At 33.3% G+C, this 18,115-nt stretch overlaps 1 protein-coding gene across 1 annotated transcript in view; it reads right to left on the reverse strand.

Moving 5' to 3' along the window:
* The window catches only part of NOX3 (NADPH oxidase 3), a 103,271-nt gene that overhangs the window by 9,441 nt on the left and 75,715 nt on the right, over window positions 1–18,115 (reverse strand). The window contains exon 12 of the mRNA XM_044675364.1: window positions 11,031–11,155. Within this exon, the coding sequence (XP_044531299.1) occupies window positions 11,031–11,155 (125 nt within the window). The remainder of the gene's footprint in view (window positions 1–11,030; window positions 11,156–18,115) is intronic.

An 18,115-nucleotide genomic window follows, 5' to 3' on the forward strand; every position in this document is an offset into this window, starting at 1 on the left:
TCACATACTCTCTCTCTCTCTCTCTCTCTCTCTCTCTCTCTCTCTCTCTCTCTCTCTCTCTCTCTCTCTCTCTCTCTCTCTCTCTCCTGAGTTTCTTGGGCTGGACAAATTCATCACTGGGCAAGTAAGTCAAGAAAAATGTTTATCGCAAGAAAGTTTGTGAAGGTATTATGGAAGGAGAAAATAAGGAGTACAATTATTTGTGGGAAAATCAAGATAAAATAAAGGAGCCAGTATAATAGAGGAAAGTAAAACCTAAGTATAAATATAGGAAACTTGAAAGTGAACCAACAAAATTTCTTTGAGTGCTTGAAATGGCATTCTGAAATTTAGTTCAGTTCTCTAGAGCCCTATACCTCAATTTTAAAATGTACTCAGAAAATTAATTCCATTTGAAATTATAGATTTGTTTTGATTGCAATTCAGAATATCAAAGGAATAACACATATATTCGTGTAGGGGTTCCCTTCCTTGAGACAGAGAGCAGACCCCTTAGAAGATGGTTTTCAAGAGTTCTTGTGTTCAAGATATTTCAACATTTCATGACCAAGTATCTATTGAAGACCTCCAAACTGAGCCAGACTGGCCCTCCAGGATCAGACCCACAGTCTGGTCAGACACTTCCAGCTTGGTATTTCCACCAAGGTTTATGCTCCTTTGGCATAACTTTTAATGACTCTGAGTTACTTGCCTCCATGCCATGATAAGGCATCTGAATTATAGCTTAGTGGAAGTTCGTCACCATAATTAATGGTTAAAATAGCTGGATTATGCAATACAAACAATAGTTCTTTGAACCTCTGGACAAGATGCTTTGAAACATTGATTAGAAGATAATACTATCCAATTTTGTACTCTCTACGTGGGAAAATGGATCATTGTTAATTGCTGAAAGAAAATCATATGAGATTTGGTGAGAATTGTTGCAGAAATACAATATCTGAGAGTGTGCCTATGTAACCATAGAAGCAAGCTCCTCTTATATGTAGGAAACCTGTATCTTGCAGAAGATCCTTGAAATTCCATTTTGTTTTGAAAGTCCTTTTGTTTTATTTGTTCCTTCATTGCTACTAGTGGCCAAAATCAATACTGCTCAGCTCTGAAGCTTTGGTTGCTCATTATTAGGACCAAGTTCCTAAAATCTGTTAGGGTATAAAAGACCCACTAGCCTACCTCCACCATCAATAGGTTCAATGCCACTGCCTGTTCTCCTAGCTCAGACTTTAAATTATTGCTGGGATCTTTAAGCTAAAGGCCCTAAATTGATGTTAGATGATAAAATTTTTGAATGTATCAGAAAAGGAAATAGGTATCCCTGGACACTGGCTTAGATAGACAGCTCTGAAGAGGTGAATTACAGGGCTAAAAATCTAGCCAATAGATATGCACTGGGCCATTGTATACGAGGCAACAGATAATATGGGTGACAGCTCAGAGTGGATGCCAAATTAGAGGTACTGTGTAGCAGTAAGAAGGGTTCTGAGAATGGAATGATTTCAAAAGAGGTACATTTGGTCAAGATTTTCCATAGTATCATTGTTATAGGTCACTCAAAAGGCTATTTATTCCTGAAAGAAATTGTCTTGGTTGCAGATATGCATTCCTGTGGATTTGTTCTGTCAGTATTCTCTGTATCTCTTTGAAACACATAGAAAACTCTTAGAATTGCCGATGATATTGATCAAATAGAAGTGAACAGAGATCAGAGAGGAGGCTAAGTTGGGGATATGGTCAAAGGATGTTGTACTGGTGAGAATCAAGTCTAATATAACATATTCTGTCATCTTCTACAACATTGACAGATTTTGTATGGCAACATAATCTGACCTCCAAAATGAACTCTTTTCAAATGCATGTATAATAACTTTAAAATGTTAAAAATGCTCTTATAAAAATAAAAGTATAGTTTCATTTTGGTAATACTATTTAAAGTAGCCAGAGAAAATATACATTTCAATTTTTCAAGAACTATAGGAAGAGATGACAATTTTGAAAGACAATATTACAATTTTTCTAATGATATAATCCATTGAAATCATAATGATGCAAAATGCCATATATACAGTAGGTATTTAAGATATGCTTGTTGAAAGAATGAAAAATAAAATGGTACTGAAAACAGATGACTTCAATTTTATTTAAGAACTAGTGATGGTAGCATTCTGCTATTCTGTATGACTTCCCTAAAATACATGGAAAAAATTTTTAGAAAGGTAAAAGAAAGGGGGCATCTGGGTAATTCAGTGGAATGAAAGTCAGGACTAGAGATGGGAGGTCTTAGGTTCAAATCTGGCCCCAGCCACTTCTCAGCTATGTGACTCTGGGCAAGTCACTTGACCTCCATTGCCTCGTCCTTACCACTCTTCTGTCTTGGAACCAATACACAGTATTGACTCCAAGACGGAAGGTAAAGGTTTAAAAAAAAGAAAGGTAAAAGAAAGATATTTTTATTTGAATTATGAAAAATAGGTCTATATATCATATTACAAAATGCTTTATGATAATTATTCAGCATTTTGCCCCCTGCTAAGGTTGGGTAGAGTGTTAGACATGTCTGAAGTAGTTAGATATAAAATAATGCTTAAAGTAAAAAAGGAAAAGAATGAAAATAATCAAAGATCACTTCAGGAAAAACAACAGAATCACAAATCCTGAAGGTTGAGGAATATGTCCTGAGTGTTCTCATCAATGAGATAACTGAAAATGATAAAAATATGTTCCTAATCATTCTCTTTTCTTGGGATCTATCCTGTCTGCCATCCTACATATTTGTCAAAAGCATGAAAAACATATTGAGAAAGCTCACTAAAGTGAAATTCAATCTTGATTTTTGTAAAGGATACCTATTTCTATAGGTGATAATATAGTTGTTTCTAGGTAGTTTTCAGTCATATCTGACTCTTTGTAACCCCATTTGTGGTTTTCTTGTCAAAGATACTGGAATTTTTTGCCATTTTCTTCTCTAGATTGTTTTACAGATGAGGAAACCAATGCAAAGAGGGTTAAGGGACTTTCCCAAGGTCACACAGCTAGGCCAGATTTGAAGTCAGGAAGATGAGGCTTCTTGCCTCCACACCTGGCAAGCTTTCATTTTGCTCCAGCAGCACATTTATGGATATTAATTCATTGAGTAAGTTCTAGCATTTCAGAATTTGATAAGACTTCAGCGTTCATCACGTTTGACACCTTTCTTTTTTTACAGATAGGGAAACTGAGTCCAGGAGAGGTGGTAGTTCTTTTCCAACACCATGTCGTTAGCTGGTGGTACAGTCTGTTCCTTCATAGCTGAGGGGTTTGTCTTGAGTCACCATGCCAAATTATGGGGAGATTTTTTCATTGTTCTTGTACTGAGTTATTTCCTGAAGATTTCTATCATCTATCTTTTATAATGTGTAAGTTGCCTTATGGATATTAGTGTGGGCATGTCAGCAAATCGACTTTATTTTTTAATATATACCTTTCCTGTGTGCCGAAATGTTTTTTTAGCATACTTCTATTTTCATATTGAAGCCTTAATAATTATGAAAATTAATTATAAACAAAAACAAAAGTATAAGCTGTCAGATTTTCTCTTTTCAGCCTTTCATCTATTTTTAATTTTTCTTCCTCTTTCCTTATTTGTATTCATTTTGATGTCCATCAATTTGTTTCCCTATTACTGTTATTTTTGCAATTTTCTGCTTCTTTTTGTAGCTGGCACTTTTCTCTTTGATCTGCTTCCCTTCGAGCTTTTTTTTTTTTTTTCAGTTCTGGTTTTCATCTTCTAAAAAAAAAGTGTTTTCTCTACCCTTTTCTTTTATTCTTTTTATTTAACTCTTTCTTCTGGGAGAAAGAGTAAGCCATAGCTTTGAGTGAACAGGTAAATGTTTTTAAAAGAGTAAGTCAAAAGGATCCTTAGCTTTCTGGTGATGAATAGAAATGGTTGAGATTCTCACTTCAAAGGCCCTCAAGAACAAAGGCTCTTTTCTTAGACCACTAACAAATCCACCAATTCCTACTGACCTATCTCTGCCAATAGAGATGAGCTAATGACAGAAGAGACCAGTCTTGCAAGAGTAGCCAAGTATGATTGCGAACAAACATATCCTTGACATAATAAGAAAAAAATACAGTTTATCTCCTTAATAACCATCTTGAGGAAAATTAATGTGACTTTGTCCTTTGTGCAGAACAGTAATTGGATTGTGTGTTTCATTTATATCTGGACAAAGGCCAGGATATTGAAATACTTCTAAATATTAGATTTTCTCTTTTAAAAATTAGATTTTATTGGCATTCTCTTTCCGAGATTTCTTCATTAAAAGCTTCATTAAACATAAATCTTCTTTTTACAAAGCAGAAAACAAAATTATTTTAAAGGGGTCATTGTCTTTCTGAAGGGTGATGCTTAGTTGTCTCATTGGTGAGATGACTTTTCTCTGAGCTCTGGTATTCCAGGGATAAAACAACAATTGACTTTTGCCTACATGTGTCTATTATTCATTATACTGGCACTTGAGATTGTCTAGTAAGCAATAGAGGTCTAAATTCAAAGGTTAAAAATTTTAAAAAATCTTAATCCTTTTTCTTGGGTTAGGAAATATGCCATAGTGAAAGCATTAAGGAAAATTCAAACCCTGGGGCCTCCATCTGTTTTGGAAGATACCAAGACCTTTTTCAAAAAGCTGAGGAAGTTTACATAGCTATTGGGCTGAAAGGCACTCAGCTCCACTAGAGTTTTTGAAAGGGCAAATAGGCCTTTCTGACAAAAAACATTCCTAATGAGTGGGGGAAATAAGATGACTGCAGCAGGATGAAAGTTTTGGTCAAGTTTGTGGGAATAGGAAACAATAATTAGAAACAAAAGATAGATGGATTGATAGATAAATTGTTTATTCTTTGGAATAGCAGAACTCTGGTAAAAGGCATCTTACCAGTGAGAGTATTGAGAACCATTCAGGTCCATTGACACTAACTAGTTTTTTAATCTTGGGCAAATCACTTAATTTCTCAGACTCAGTTTCCTAATTTGTAAAATGAAGTGACATAGGCTTTTCTTAAAATTATAGCTCTGTTGTAAGGTTCAAACAAAACAATGTATATAACATATTTCACAAACCTTAAAGCATTACGTAAATGTGGGTTAAATGATTATTCAATATGATCTTTAAAATTATCCTTTTCATACGGGATGAAAAATATATTTTAAAAACATTTTCAGCTTTCATGTACTTTCTATTAAGGCTAACATAACATTATAAAGCTAATAGGGGTGACAAAAAGGGTCAACTCTTTATTATCCAAGCCATTGTTTAGGAGAATAAGCACACATAATCCTAAAGAGTAAACACTTTCAAAAAATTGTATTTGGCTTTTAAATGCACTTTTGTACTTGTATCCGAAAATCTGAGGCTCTAGAATTTTGCTTCAGACAAAATAATGGAGATGAATCTTATCCAGGAAAGTTTAGAACCCTGAAAAAAAACCCTTACCTTCTAGGGCAATTGGGTAGTTCAGTGGATTGAGAGCCAGGTCTAGAAACGGGAGGTCCTGGGTTCAAATATGACCTCAGATAATTACTAGCTGTACTTAACCCCCATTGCCTAGCCCTTAACACTCTTCTGCCTAAAAACAAATACATAGTGTTGATTCTAAGGTAGAATGTAAGTGTTTACAAAAAAAATACCTTACCTTCCATATTAGAATTGTTACTAAATATACTAAGAAGAGTGGTAAGGGCAAGGCTATTAGGGTTAAGTGACTTGCCCAGGGTCATATAGCTAGGAAGTATCTGAGACAAAATTTGAACCTAGTTTGTGTCATAAAAGGAATTTGGTAGGACTCCTTCTTTGCTTATTATATCAAATAATTTGTATAGCATTGGGATTAGTTGTTCTTTGAATGTTTGATAGAATTCACTTGTGAATCCATCTGGCCCTGGCGATTTTTTCTTAGGGAGTTCTTTGATGGCTTGTTCAATTTCTTTTTCTGATATGGGATTATTTAGGTATTCTATTTCTTCTGCTGTTAATTTAGGCAATTTATATTTTTGTAAATATTCATCCATATCTCCTAGATTGCTATATTTGTTGCCATATAATTGGGCAAAATAGTTTTTAATGATTGCCTTAATTTCCTCTTCATTAGAGGTGAGGTCTCCCTTTTCATCTTTGATACTGTCAATTTGGTTTTCTTTCCTTTTTTTATTAGATTTACCAGTACTTTGTCTATTTTATCTGTTCTCTCAAAATACCAGCTTCTAGTCTTATTTATTAATTCAATAGTTCTTTTACTTTCAATTTTATTAATTTCTTCCTTGATTTTTAGTATTTCTAATTTAGTTTTCTTTTTTTTTTAACCCTTAACTTCTGTGTATTGGCTCCTAGGTGGAAGAGTGGTAAGGGTGGACAATGGGGGTCAAGTGACTTGCCCAGGCTCACACAGCTGGGAAGTGTCTGAGGCCAAATTTGAACCTAGGACCTCCCATCTCTAGGCCTGGTTCTCAATCCACTGAGCTACCCAGCTGCCCCCTCTAATTTAGTTTTCATCTGGGGATTTTTAATTTGCTCACTTTCAAATTTTTTAAGTTGCATGCCCAATTCATTAATCTCTGCCCTCCCTAATTTGTTAATATATGCACTCAAGGATATAAATTTCTCCCTGAGTACTGCCTTAGCTGCATCCCACAGAGTTTGGTAGGATGTCTCATCATTGTCATTCTCTTCAATGAAATTGTTGATTGTTTCTAGGATTTCTTCTTTGACTAGCTGGTTTTGGAGATTCATATTATTTAATTTCCAATTAGTTTTTTATTTGCCTGTCCAGATGCCCTTACTAATTATTATTTTTATTGCATTATGATATGAGAAGGTTACATTTATTATTTCTGCTTTTTTGCATTTGTTTGCAATGTTTCTATGCCCTATTACATGGTCAATCTTTGTGAATGTACCATGTGCAACTGAAAAGAAGGTGTATTCCTTTTTGTCTCTATTTATTTTTTTCCACATATCTATTAGATCTAATTTTTGTAGGATTTCATTCACCTCTTACCTCTTTCTTATTTATTTTTTGGTTTGATTTATCTAGATCTGAAAGAGGAATATTTAGATCTCCCATTAGTATGGTTTTACCATCTATTTCCTTCTTGAGCTCTGCCAGTTTCTCCTTTAGGAATTTGGATGCTATGCCATTTGGTGAATACATATTGAGTACTGGGCAAGGGACATGAATAGGCAATTTTCACATAAAGAAATCAAAACTATCAATAAGCACATGATAAAGTGCTCTAAACCTCTAATAATTAGAGAAATGCAAATCAAAACAACTCTGAGGTATCACCTCACACCTAGCAGATTGGCTAAAATGAGAGAAGGGAAGAATAATGAATGCTGGTGGGGATGTGGCAAAATTGGGACATTAATGCATTGTTGGTGGAGTTGTGAACTGATCCAACCATTCTGGATGGCAATTTGGAACTATGCTCAAAGGGCTATAAAAGAATGCCTGACCTTTGATCCAGCCATACCATTGCTGGGTTTGTACCCCAAAGAGATTATAGATAAACAGACTTGTACAAAAATATTTATAGCCATGCTTTTTGTGGTGGCAAAAACCTGGAAAAGGAGGGTATGTCCTTCAATTGGGGAATGGCTGAACAAACTGTGGTATATGCTGGTGATGGAATACTATTGTGCTCAAAGGAATAATAAACTGGAGGAATTCCATTTGAACTGGAAAGACCTCCAGGAATTGATGCATAGCGAAAGGAGCAGAGCCAGAAGAACATTGTACACAGAGACCAATACACTATGGTGAAATAGAATGTAACTGACTTCTGTACTAGCAGCAATGCAATGACCCAGGACAGTTCTGAGGAATTTATGGTAAAGATGCTACCCACATTCAGAGGAAGAACTGCAGGAGTGGAAAAACAGAAGAAAAACAACTGCTTCAAGACATGGGTTGAGGTGGACATGATTGGGGATGTAAACTCGAAACTACCACACCAATGCAACTCTCAACAATTTGGAAATAGGTCTTGATCAATGACACATGTTAAAACCAGTGGAAATGTGCATCGACTATGGGGGGGTGAAAGTTGGGAGGGTGAAGGGGAAAGTAAGAGCATGAATCATGTAACCATGTTAACTTTTCTAAAAAATAAAAATTATTAAGTTAAAAAAAATTTGAACCTAGGACATTCATTTCCAGATTTGGTTCTCTAACCATTGAATTACCTAATTTCCCCAAGAATAAAATCCTCAATGCCTCCTCCAACCTGTCCTTCTGCTCCTCTTTCTTGTTGACTATTTCATGCTGGGGTTAGATAAAATTGCATCTTAGCAAGCATACAAAACAACAGCTGAGCAGAGTTCATATTCCATCATTTGTTCTCTCTCTTTTTCTTTCTCAGCTCTCTAGGTTTCTGGTTCATACCTTTCCTGGGCAGGGAGATAATTAAATGTTTTTGTTTTTAGAGACTTCCCTACCGTGCTGCAGGCTGCATGTAAGGTAAGTTAGCAGAGATAATGTAAGTTGTCAATAAGTGACATTTCTAAGAGGCATAGGTGATAACATCAACATGAATTGTAAGCCAAGATTTTTATGTGGAAAAAGAAAAGAATCAAAAGCTGTTTTACAGTGTCAAAAGCCCACTCTTTGATAATTGAGAAGTGACTATAAAATGCTTTTGCAATTGATTTTTTTTCTGACTATAAGGTGAAAATTATAAAAGATGAAGCCAGCTGTACCATCATAAAGTGGCATTATTACGCTAGCTTTTCCAATCCCTTCTCCTTCTACAGAAACTATACACTAAACAACCATTGCAGTTAGAACCTATTTATCTTCCCTCCAAGATGCCCCCTGTGCTCATTTTGCCCATTGTTTGTCAGCACCATCCCCTCTGTTCTTCCTCATCAGCAGCCTCTGAGTAATTTTCAACTTATTTCTGTGCCTTACCAACACCTGATTAGCTATATCCTGACACTGATTTTTCTTCACATCTCCTTTATCAGCCCCCTTTCAACTCTATTCCCAGTGTGATTGCATTAGGCTAGTTAACTTACTTGACAGCTCTCAACTGGAAGAATCACAAATCCTATTTGGACAAATCTCCCACTTTAACCACCATTCCCCTATAGTGCATCATCATCACTACTACTAAAGTGGTCTTTTTAACCTATTACTTTGGCCAGACTTACTTCTGCCCCTCAAAGGTTGAAGAGGCTTTAAAGCTTAACTTGCTTTGATATAGCAAGCTTTGGGTCTGCTTCCTCATCTGTAAAATAAGGGGCTTTGAGGAAAGGACGTTTAAAATCCTTTTCAGTAATAAACCCCACATCCATTAATATCTTTACTTTTCCTGTTGGACAATTATCTTTCTCACTCTAGCCAAGATTCTACTTCCATTTGTATTAGCATATCTATTCAAAGACTTATTTATTGCTGTTACTTCTACTTAGTTGTTTTCATATCTTTTCTTTGTCCCTTCAGTACCATCCAAACCACTCATTATTTTTTTATAAAATCTAAATAATTATTGAAATTGTCTATGAAGCCTTCCTAAATCAACCAGGAAAGAGCCAATTGCTTTTCCATGCTCAGAACTCTTGAGGTGCTTTTTAATTTTAAAAACAAGACTGCCCAGTTTGGGCATAGTATTTTCAAGGTTCTTTTTTGCCCCTGCTCAACTGGTTCAAATGATACCTCTGATATTTCCTATCAGTCTAACTTTGAATAAGTCATCAAATCTCCTTAGGTCCTCATTTTCTTACCTTGCAAAATGAGAAAGTTGGAGTAGGTAGCTCATGAGGTCTTGTCCAGCTCTACAATCTTATGATCCTTTGAATTATATACTCTTATGCTAATTAAATTAACTTTCCATTGACTTTTATGCTATGCAATCATGTATTACCTTAATGACTTTGTGTTAGTTAAGGAAATATTGTACTGTGGAAAGAAGTTAGTGTTAATGGATCTATGATAGCCTTTAGTGTCTTCTTTGAATTGCAACTACCATGACTTCATACATAATTCAAACATTTAATAAATGCTTCATGATGATGATGATGATGATGACGATGATATCAATGATAACAATGAAGTAAAATTAGGATGAGTTGAATAAAGGAAATTTGGCTCCATGGATTGGGTTTACTTTTAACATAGTAGCAAAATCTTTAATAGTTTCTTTTTTCGTACTCTTACCTTCCATCTTAGAATCATTTCGGTGTATTGATTCCAAGACAAAGGAGTGGTAAGGGCTGGGTAATGGAAATCACTTTCCCAGGATCACACAGCTAGGAGATATCTTGAGGTCAGATTTGAATTCAGGACCTTCTGGTTAATAGTTTCTTTGGAATGTACTACACAATTACCTCCAAGGTTTGTTTTCTCTGGAAAGGGATTTCCTCCCACCCTTTGCTATATAATGAAAATTCTGGCCAAATGCTTAGTCATGAAAACTAGTTAATTTCTTGGAACAATGGAGACTTCAGAGTATAATACTTTTATTTTTAAAAATAGTATTTTACCCAATTAAGCACACCAAATGATTCAGAATTTCTGACTTCTACTGCCTGAATAACAGAGACTGAGCTGAGTGTAAATGATGACCTTTTTCCTTGTTTGATACTAAGACTTTTAAAGGAAGAAGCCCTAGTTAAATTTTTAGCCCAAACAAACTGAATCCTTTAATTTAATAATAATTAAGGAACAACTGTATTTATTCTCTGGAGAATTCTTAAAGGTATATGCAGGGTAAGAAATACATTTAAATTGAAGGTATTTGGAAAATTGGAGTTTCGGCTGATAAAGAGGAAAGATGTTTGAGTCAGTCAAAACAAGTTGGTGAATGCAAACTTTTTGACATCATAACTCTGATATTTTCTAAAAAAGATGAAGTACATATTCTCCAGAGAGAAGAATCTTGTTTAGAAACAATGACATGCATTAAACAATTAACATCCAATGACTTTCAAATTCAGGAGCAATTTAGATTTATCCAGAGAGGGGTAGAATATGCATAGTCAATAAACTAACCCTACCTGGGGTGGTTGTAAGCTAGCTGTCTGAACTCATTGTTCCAGTTAGGTCTTCCATAGAACGTCTTCTGCTTTAGACCAGTAATAGCATCAGCATTTTCATCCCAGTGTAAAGCTATGTGGGCAGCCTAAAATAAAAATCAGAGCATGATATCATTATTTGGATAAACAATGAAAGGCTCCTGCACCCAAGTATAATGTACGGGACTGTTGATTCAACAAATTTCAAGGGATCATAGACCTCAGATGCCAACACCTTTTTCGTCATAGAAACTGAAGGTTAGGCAGTTTAAATGACTTGTCCGGGGTATCAGGTGTATAGTGGATATATTTTAGCAGCAGTATTTGAATACATGTCCTCTGCGTACCTTGATAGTACTCCATCTGTTGTATCATACTTTATCATTCATAATCAGTACTTAAAAAACAATCATTATTAGGCATTCTCATCAGGGAAAAATCAGAGCTAAGTAGAAGTAAGCAGTAAACTTTTACTGTTAAATGGCTCAAATATATATTCTGCATTATTTGTCACTATTTCTTCACAATCAGGCCACTTAACTTCTTGCAATCTGTTGTCTACCTCAACTTCTTTGATGAAACTGTATACTTCTTTTTTGGAGTTACCATTTATTTTATTTCTTATATGTATAACATAATTTGTAACATAATATATATATATATACACACACATATATATAAATAATTTGTTATAAATATTTAACACATTATAACATATATGCTTATCCAAAAGAAACACATTCTCACATTAGTTATGCTCCAATCTGTCTCATTATTTTTCTTCCTCTTCCCTTCTACTTCTTTCCCCCTCCAAAAAGGCAGGTAATATGATATAGTTGTACATGTTATCATATAGCTCACATTTCCCTGTTCTTGCTGTGAAATAAGACACATATTGCTTTCATTAGAGAAAAATTCATGGAGGAAATAAAGGGAAGATTTGTAAGTTTCAATCCGTATTTTGACTCCATCTGTTTCCCCTGGACAGTGCCAGGCAAATTAAGAAACTCTAATTGATTCCTAAGATGTGATGGGGAGAGCTGATGGGTGAAGAAAACTGCATAAAAGCAGGAACCTCTGGGACCCTCAGTCTCTTTTGGCAACTCAGTCTGGTGCGGCTCAGCTTGATTAGGCATTCAATTCTGCCTTGGATTTGGCATTGGTGGCTTGAGGAGTTCGGCTTTGTAAGTGACTTGTTTAGGTTGAGGAGACCCTGGCCAGAGACACTGGCTCTTTGGCTCCTCTCCTGTCTTTGGTGAGATGCTCTCTTTGATGAGGCACTCAGATCTGAACTCAGTTAATTTAACTTGGCAATATTTTCTACCTCATTCCTACGTTTCCCCTTTTACTTTTTACTAAGGCTACTAACATTATAGTTTAACTTTTAATTATTATAAATGGTGACCACAGCAATTTTTAAAATTCTTATATTTGTCAAACCCATTTTAATTATTATAGAGATATCCTGGATGATTGATGATGATAGTAGTTAAGTTATCCACAGCTGATCACTATACATTATTGTTGATACTGTGAACAACATTCTCCTTGTTCTGTTCCCTTCACTCTGCATCACTTCATTCAAATCTTTCCAGATTTTTTTGTGATTTTTTTTTATGGCACAACAGCATTCCATTACAATCATGTATCACAATTTTTTCAGCCATTTCCTAATTAATGGATGCCCTTTCAATTTTCAGTTTTTGCCACAACAAAAAGAGCTACTATAAATAATTTAGATCATATAATTCCCTTTCCTTTTTCTTTGATCACCTTAGGAAATAAACCTAGCAGTGATATTACTGGTTCAAAAATTATAAATAGTTTTATAACTCTTTTGAGTATAATTCCAGATTGTTTTGCAAAGTGTTTGGATCAGTTCACAGTTCTGCCAAAAATATATTAGTGTTCTCATTTTTCCACATCTCTTCCAAGATTTTTCATTTTCCCCTTTTATCATTTCAGCCAAACTGATTGGTATAAGATGATCTCATAGTTGTTTGGATTTGCATTTATCTAATTAATAATGATTTAGAGCAATTTTTCATATAGTTATATATAGTTCTGATTTCTTCATCCAAAACTGTCTGTTCATATATTTTAACCATTCATAAATTGGGGAATGGCTCACATTCTGACATTGACAAAGTTCTCTATATATTTTAGATGTGAGACCTCTATTCAAGAAACTATAAAAAAATTCCCAAGTTATTGCTTTCCTTCTAATCTTAGCTACATTATATTTATCTGTATAATTTTCAATTTAATGAATCCAAAATTATCTATTTTACATTTCCTAATGCTACCTCTTGTTTACTCATAAAAATTTTCTCCTATACATAAATCTAATAGATAATATGTTCCTTGTTCTCCTAATTTGTTTATATCTTCTTTTGTGCTGAGGTTATATACTTATTAAGATCCTATCTTGGTAAATGGTGTAAAATATTGATCTATATCTAGTTTCTGCAAGCAGTTTTCCTAATAATTTTTACCAAATAGTAAATTCTTATCCTCCAAACACAAAGTTCCTATAATCTTTTACAATTGTTTGCTGTATATCTCTTCTTTTCCATTGATCTACTTTTCTCTTTCTTAACCAGTCCCAGATCATTTTGATAATTATTTCTTTATAATATAGTTTGAAATCTGATACTGCTAGACCAGTACCTTCCTTCACATTTTTCTATTATTTCTGTTGATATTCTTAACATTTTGTTTTTCCAAATTGATTTTGTTATTATTTTTATATTATAATTAAAATGATATAATAATTTTTGGTAATTTAATTGGTATGGCATTGAATAAGTAAATTAGCTTAGATAGAATTATAATTTTAATTGTATTGGCTCTGCCCACTCATAAACAATTACTATTTCTCCAATTATTTAAATCTGACTTTATATAAAAAGTATTTTATAATTAAGTTCATTTAGTTTGTGGTTTTGTTTTGGAAGACGTACACCACATTTTATTCTTTATATGGTTAAATTAAATGGATTATTTCTTACTTTCTCTTCTTGTAGGACCTTGTTAGTGATATGTAGAAATACTGATGATTTATGTGGGTTTATTTTATCTTACTATTTTGCTAAAATTATTGATTGTTTTAATTAATTTTTTAGCTGAATCTCCAGGATAAATGTCACCTTATCATCTGTAAAAAAGATAGCTTTATTGCCTTTTTGCCCATTTTGATACCTTCAATTTATTTTTCTTTTCTTTTTGCAATTTATAACACTTACAGTACAATATTAAATAATATTTTTGATAATAGGCATCCTGGTTTTTACTCCTGATTTTGTAAGGAAGGCTTTAACTCATCCCCATTTAAAATAATGTTTGCTGATGTTTTAAATATACTTGTTAATCTAAGGAAAAATACAGTTATACCTTTTATTTTAAGAATTTTAATATGAATGAGTATTGTATTTTTTTGCATCTATTTATATAACATGATTTTTGTTACTTTTTTGTTGACAATCAATTTTTAAAAATAGTTTCCCTTATATTAAACCTGCACAATGAATAGCTGATATAAATCCTGTTTGGTTATAATGTATAATCTTTGTAATATATTGTTGTAGTCACTTGGCTAATATTTTATTTAGATTTTTGCATCTATATTCATTAAAGATATTGGCCTCTACTTTTCTTTGTTTTTGCTTTTCCTCATTTAGGTGTCAGCACCATATTTGTTTCATAAAAGGAGTTTGGTAGTACTCCTTTATTACCAATTGTTCTAAATAATTTATTTAATATTTGAATTAGATTATTTTTAAGTGTTTGGTAAAATTCACTTTCAAACCCATCTTGTCCTGATGGTTTTTTTCTCAAGAAGTTCTTTCATAACATGTTGTAAAATAGTTTCATTTAAATATTCTCTTTCCTCTTCTATTAGTATAGAAAATTTATATTTTTTTCATTTTTTTCATTTTATTTATTTATTTTTAAACCCTTAATGTCTATGTATTGGCTCATAGGTGGAAGAGTGGTAAGGGTGGGCAATGGGTGTCAAGTGACTTGCCCAGGGTCACAGAGCTGGGAAGTGTCTGAGGCCGGATTTGAACCTAGGACCTCCCATCCCTAGGCCTGACTCTCAATCCACTGAGCTACCCAGCTGCCCCTAGAAAATTTATATTTTTGTAAGTACCAATTTATTTCACTTAAATCATTAAATTTGTTGGCATATAATTAAGCAAATTAATTCCTAATAATTGTTTTGATTTCATCTTCATTAGGGGGAAATTAAACCAAAATTTCAATTTTGATTCTAGTGATTTTGTCTTCTCTTAATCAATAGTTAATCTAATTTGTCGGTTTCTTTATAAAACCAACTCTTAGTTTTATTTATTAAATCAATAGTTTTCTTACATTCCATTGTGCTAATCTCGTCTTTAATTTTTAGTATTTCCAATTTAGTATTTAATTAGGAATTAAAAATTTTGTTCTATTTTTTTTTAAAATTGTATATCCAGTTCATTGAACTTTTGTTTCTCTAGTTTATGGATATAAACATTTAAAAAGAGAAATGTTCTTCTATTTGCTACTTTTTCTATATCCTATACATATTGATATGCTGTCTCATTATAATAATTTAATAAAATTATTTACTGTTTCTATGACTCATTATTTAATCCACTCATTCTTTAAGATTAAGTTACTTAGTACTTAATTAATTTTTATTTTGTGACTTTATGGTCATTTATTAAATATAATTTTATTGCACTATGATCTAAAAAGGTGCATTTAATATTTTCTGCTTTTTTCATTTACTTCTACAAATTTTGCAGCTTAATATGTTGTCAATTTTTGTACAAGTAAATGTAAATGTATGTAAAAAATGTCACTGAGTAAAAGTAAAAAAATGTCACTGAGAAAAAAGTATATTCCTTTCTATCTCCATACAGTACTCTCGAGATATCTATCATATCAAACTTATCTAAGATTTTATTTCTCCCTTTAACTTCTTTTAAATTTATTTTTAGTTACATTTACCCAGTTCTAAGAAGGGAAAATTTAAATCTCCTAACTATTACAATTTTGTTACCTATTTCCACTTGTAACTCCATTAGTTTTCTTTTGCTTTTCCTTCAGTAATTTGGATGCTATAATATTTGGTACACACATTTAGTATTGATACTTCTAATCAATATATCTGAATAGTATTTTTCTGTTGTTGACTTTTATAAATCATTTAAAATTGTTGGTCACTCCTTTCTTCTTGAACTTGCTCATCTCTAGGCTTTCATATTATCCTGGCCCTTGTATTTCTTCTCCTCTGTCTCCTATTTCCTTCTGCTCTCTATGAATGTGCTCTAAGACTTGCCCCTGGAGTACCTGATCTTTTCTATCTAGACTTTCTCATTTAGAGAGTCCATCTATCATACTTACAACTAACACAAACTTGTCTTACAAAACTTTCTCTCTAGATCAGATAGCTCTCCCAACCTCTAATCCTATATTTCTATATGCTGGACATTTGCCTTTTATTATCTCATTGTCACCTCAAATCCATTTTCATGGCTAAAACAGAACACATCTTATTCCCCTCAAAGTCAATTTCCTTTTTTGATTCACCTTTTTTTTTTGTCCATGTCCTCCTTCATTCTGGTAGCCTGAGAGTCATCTTTGACTCTCACTTTCTTCACCACATTGATTCACTAATCAAGTCACTAAGTCTGTGTGATGCCTCCGCCTTGATATTTCTTATGTGTTTCATCTTTCTATTCCGACCTATACCATCCTGGTTCAATTTCTCATCACCTTGTGCCTATAGGTTCTTAAGCAACATTCATCCTTTTATTTCTTCCCCCATTAATCTGTCCTTTATACTGTCACTCAACAAACATTATTGAAACATTATTTTCATCATGTTATTTCCAAATGTAAAACCTTTAAAATATCCCCACTGTCAAATGCCAAAAAAAATGTCAAAAAAAGGTCAAATGCCTTATCTTGTTTTTCAAGGTCCTTCAAAATCTACTCTTCAACTTCTTATACCAAATTTCTCACTAATTATTCTCCTTCCTAACTTTTTTATTCCAGTTAAAGTGGCATACTCTGTCTCATCTTATGCACTCTTGTACACATGATTCTCCTTGTTAAATATTCTCTCTTCCACTCCAATCTTCTCCTGTGAATATTATTCATCTAGAAGTTTCCCTCATCAACCTAGTTCATAATGCTCCCCTTTTAGTCTATATTGCTTATTATATTTACTTATCCACTTGTATCTTGCCACTGTCATGGGGAATGCCCTGTATAAAATCCAGCTAGACATGGATTTTCCATTGACAGAGATGTTCTTACACATGCTTTTGATTTCAGCTGACATTATGCTAATTGCACTGAGATCTATGGCCATTCAAATACCATTAGTCTAGCTATCTAAAATGGAGACTATGGTGTACAGTTTGTACACCATAGATTTATGGAAGAGACAGGCAAAAAATTGCATAGTATGAAAATACATGAATGGTTTGTAATCTGCATTTCTCTAGTGAGTGCTCTGGTCAGTGAGCTATTTGATCAAAGAAATCCATTGACATATACTACCTTAACATTTCCCCCTATCTTTTCCCCCTGTGTATATGTCTTATTCCAAGTATATTTTAAAAATTGCTCAAGGACAGGCTCATGTCTTATTATTCCTCATGACATCTAATGAAATACCTTACTTATAGCAGGTCTATAATAAACATCAGGGATTTATTTGGGTATTTAAAAAATGAAGAGAGAAGAATTTGAGATATAGATAAGGAATTTAATTTTGTAATGTCCAATTGAATTTAATCAAATATTTGTTTTTCTTTTTTTACTAAAGCAAAAATCAGGACTTTTAAAAATGTTTCTTTATATTCATCACATTTAGCACAGAGCCTAGAACATAGTAAGCACATAATAAATGTTTATTTACAAACTGACTGACTGAACTGATCATATGACTCAGCTGACCAGTCAATTGAGCCAAAATGTCCACTCCAGCTTTAAAAGCAACTATATCCCCAGAATAATTAATGATTTTACTTGAAGGCAATTGTAAAGGATGCTTATTTTAAAATTGT

Source organism: Gracilinanus agilis, chromosome 4 (assembly GCF_016433145.1).
Source record: "Gracilinanus agilis isolate LMUSP501 chromosome 4, AgileGrace, whole genome shotgun sequence".
Lineage (NCBI taxonomy): Eukaryota > Metazoa > Chordata > Mammalia > Didelphimorphia > Didelphidae > Gracilinanus > Gracilinanus agilis.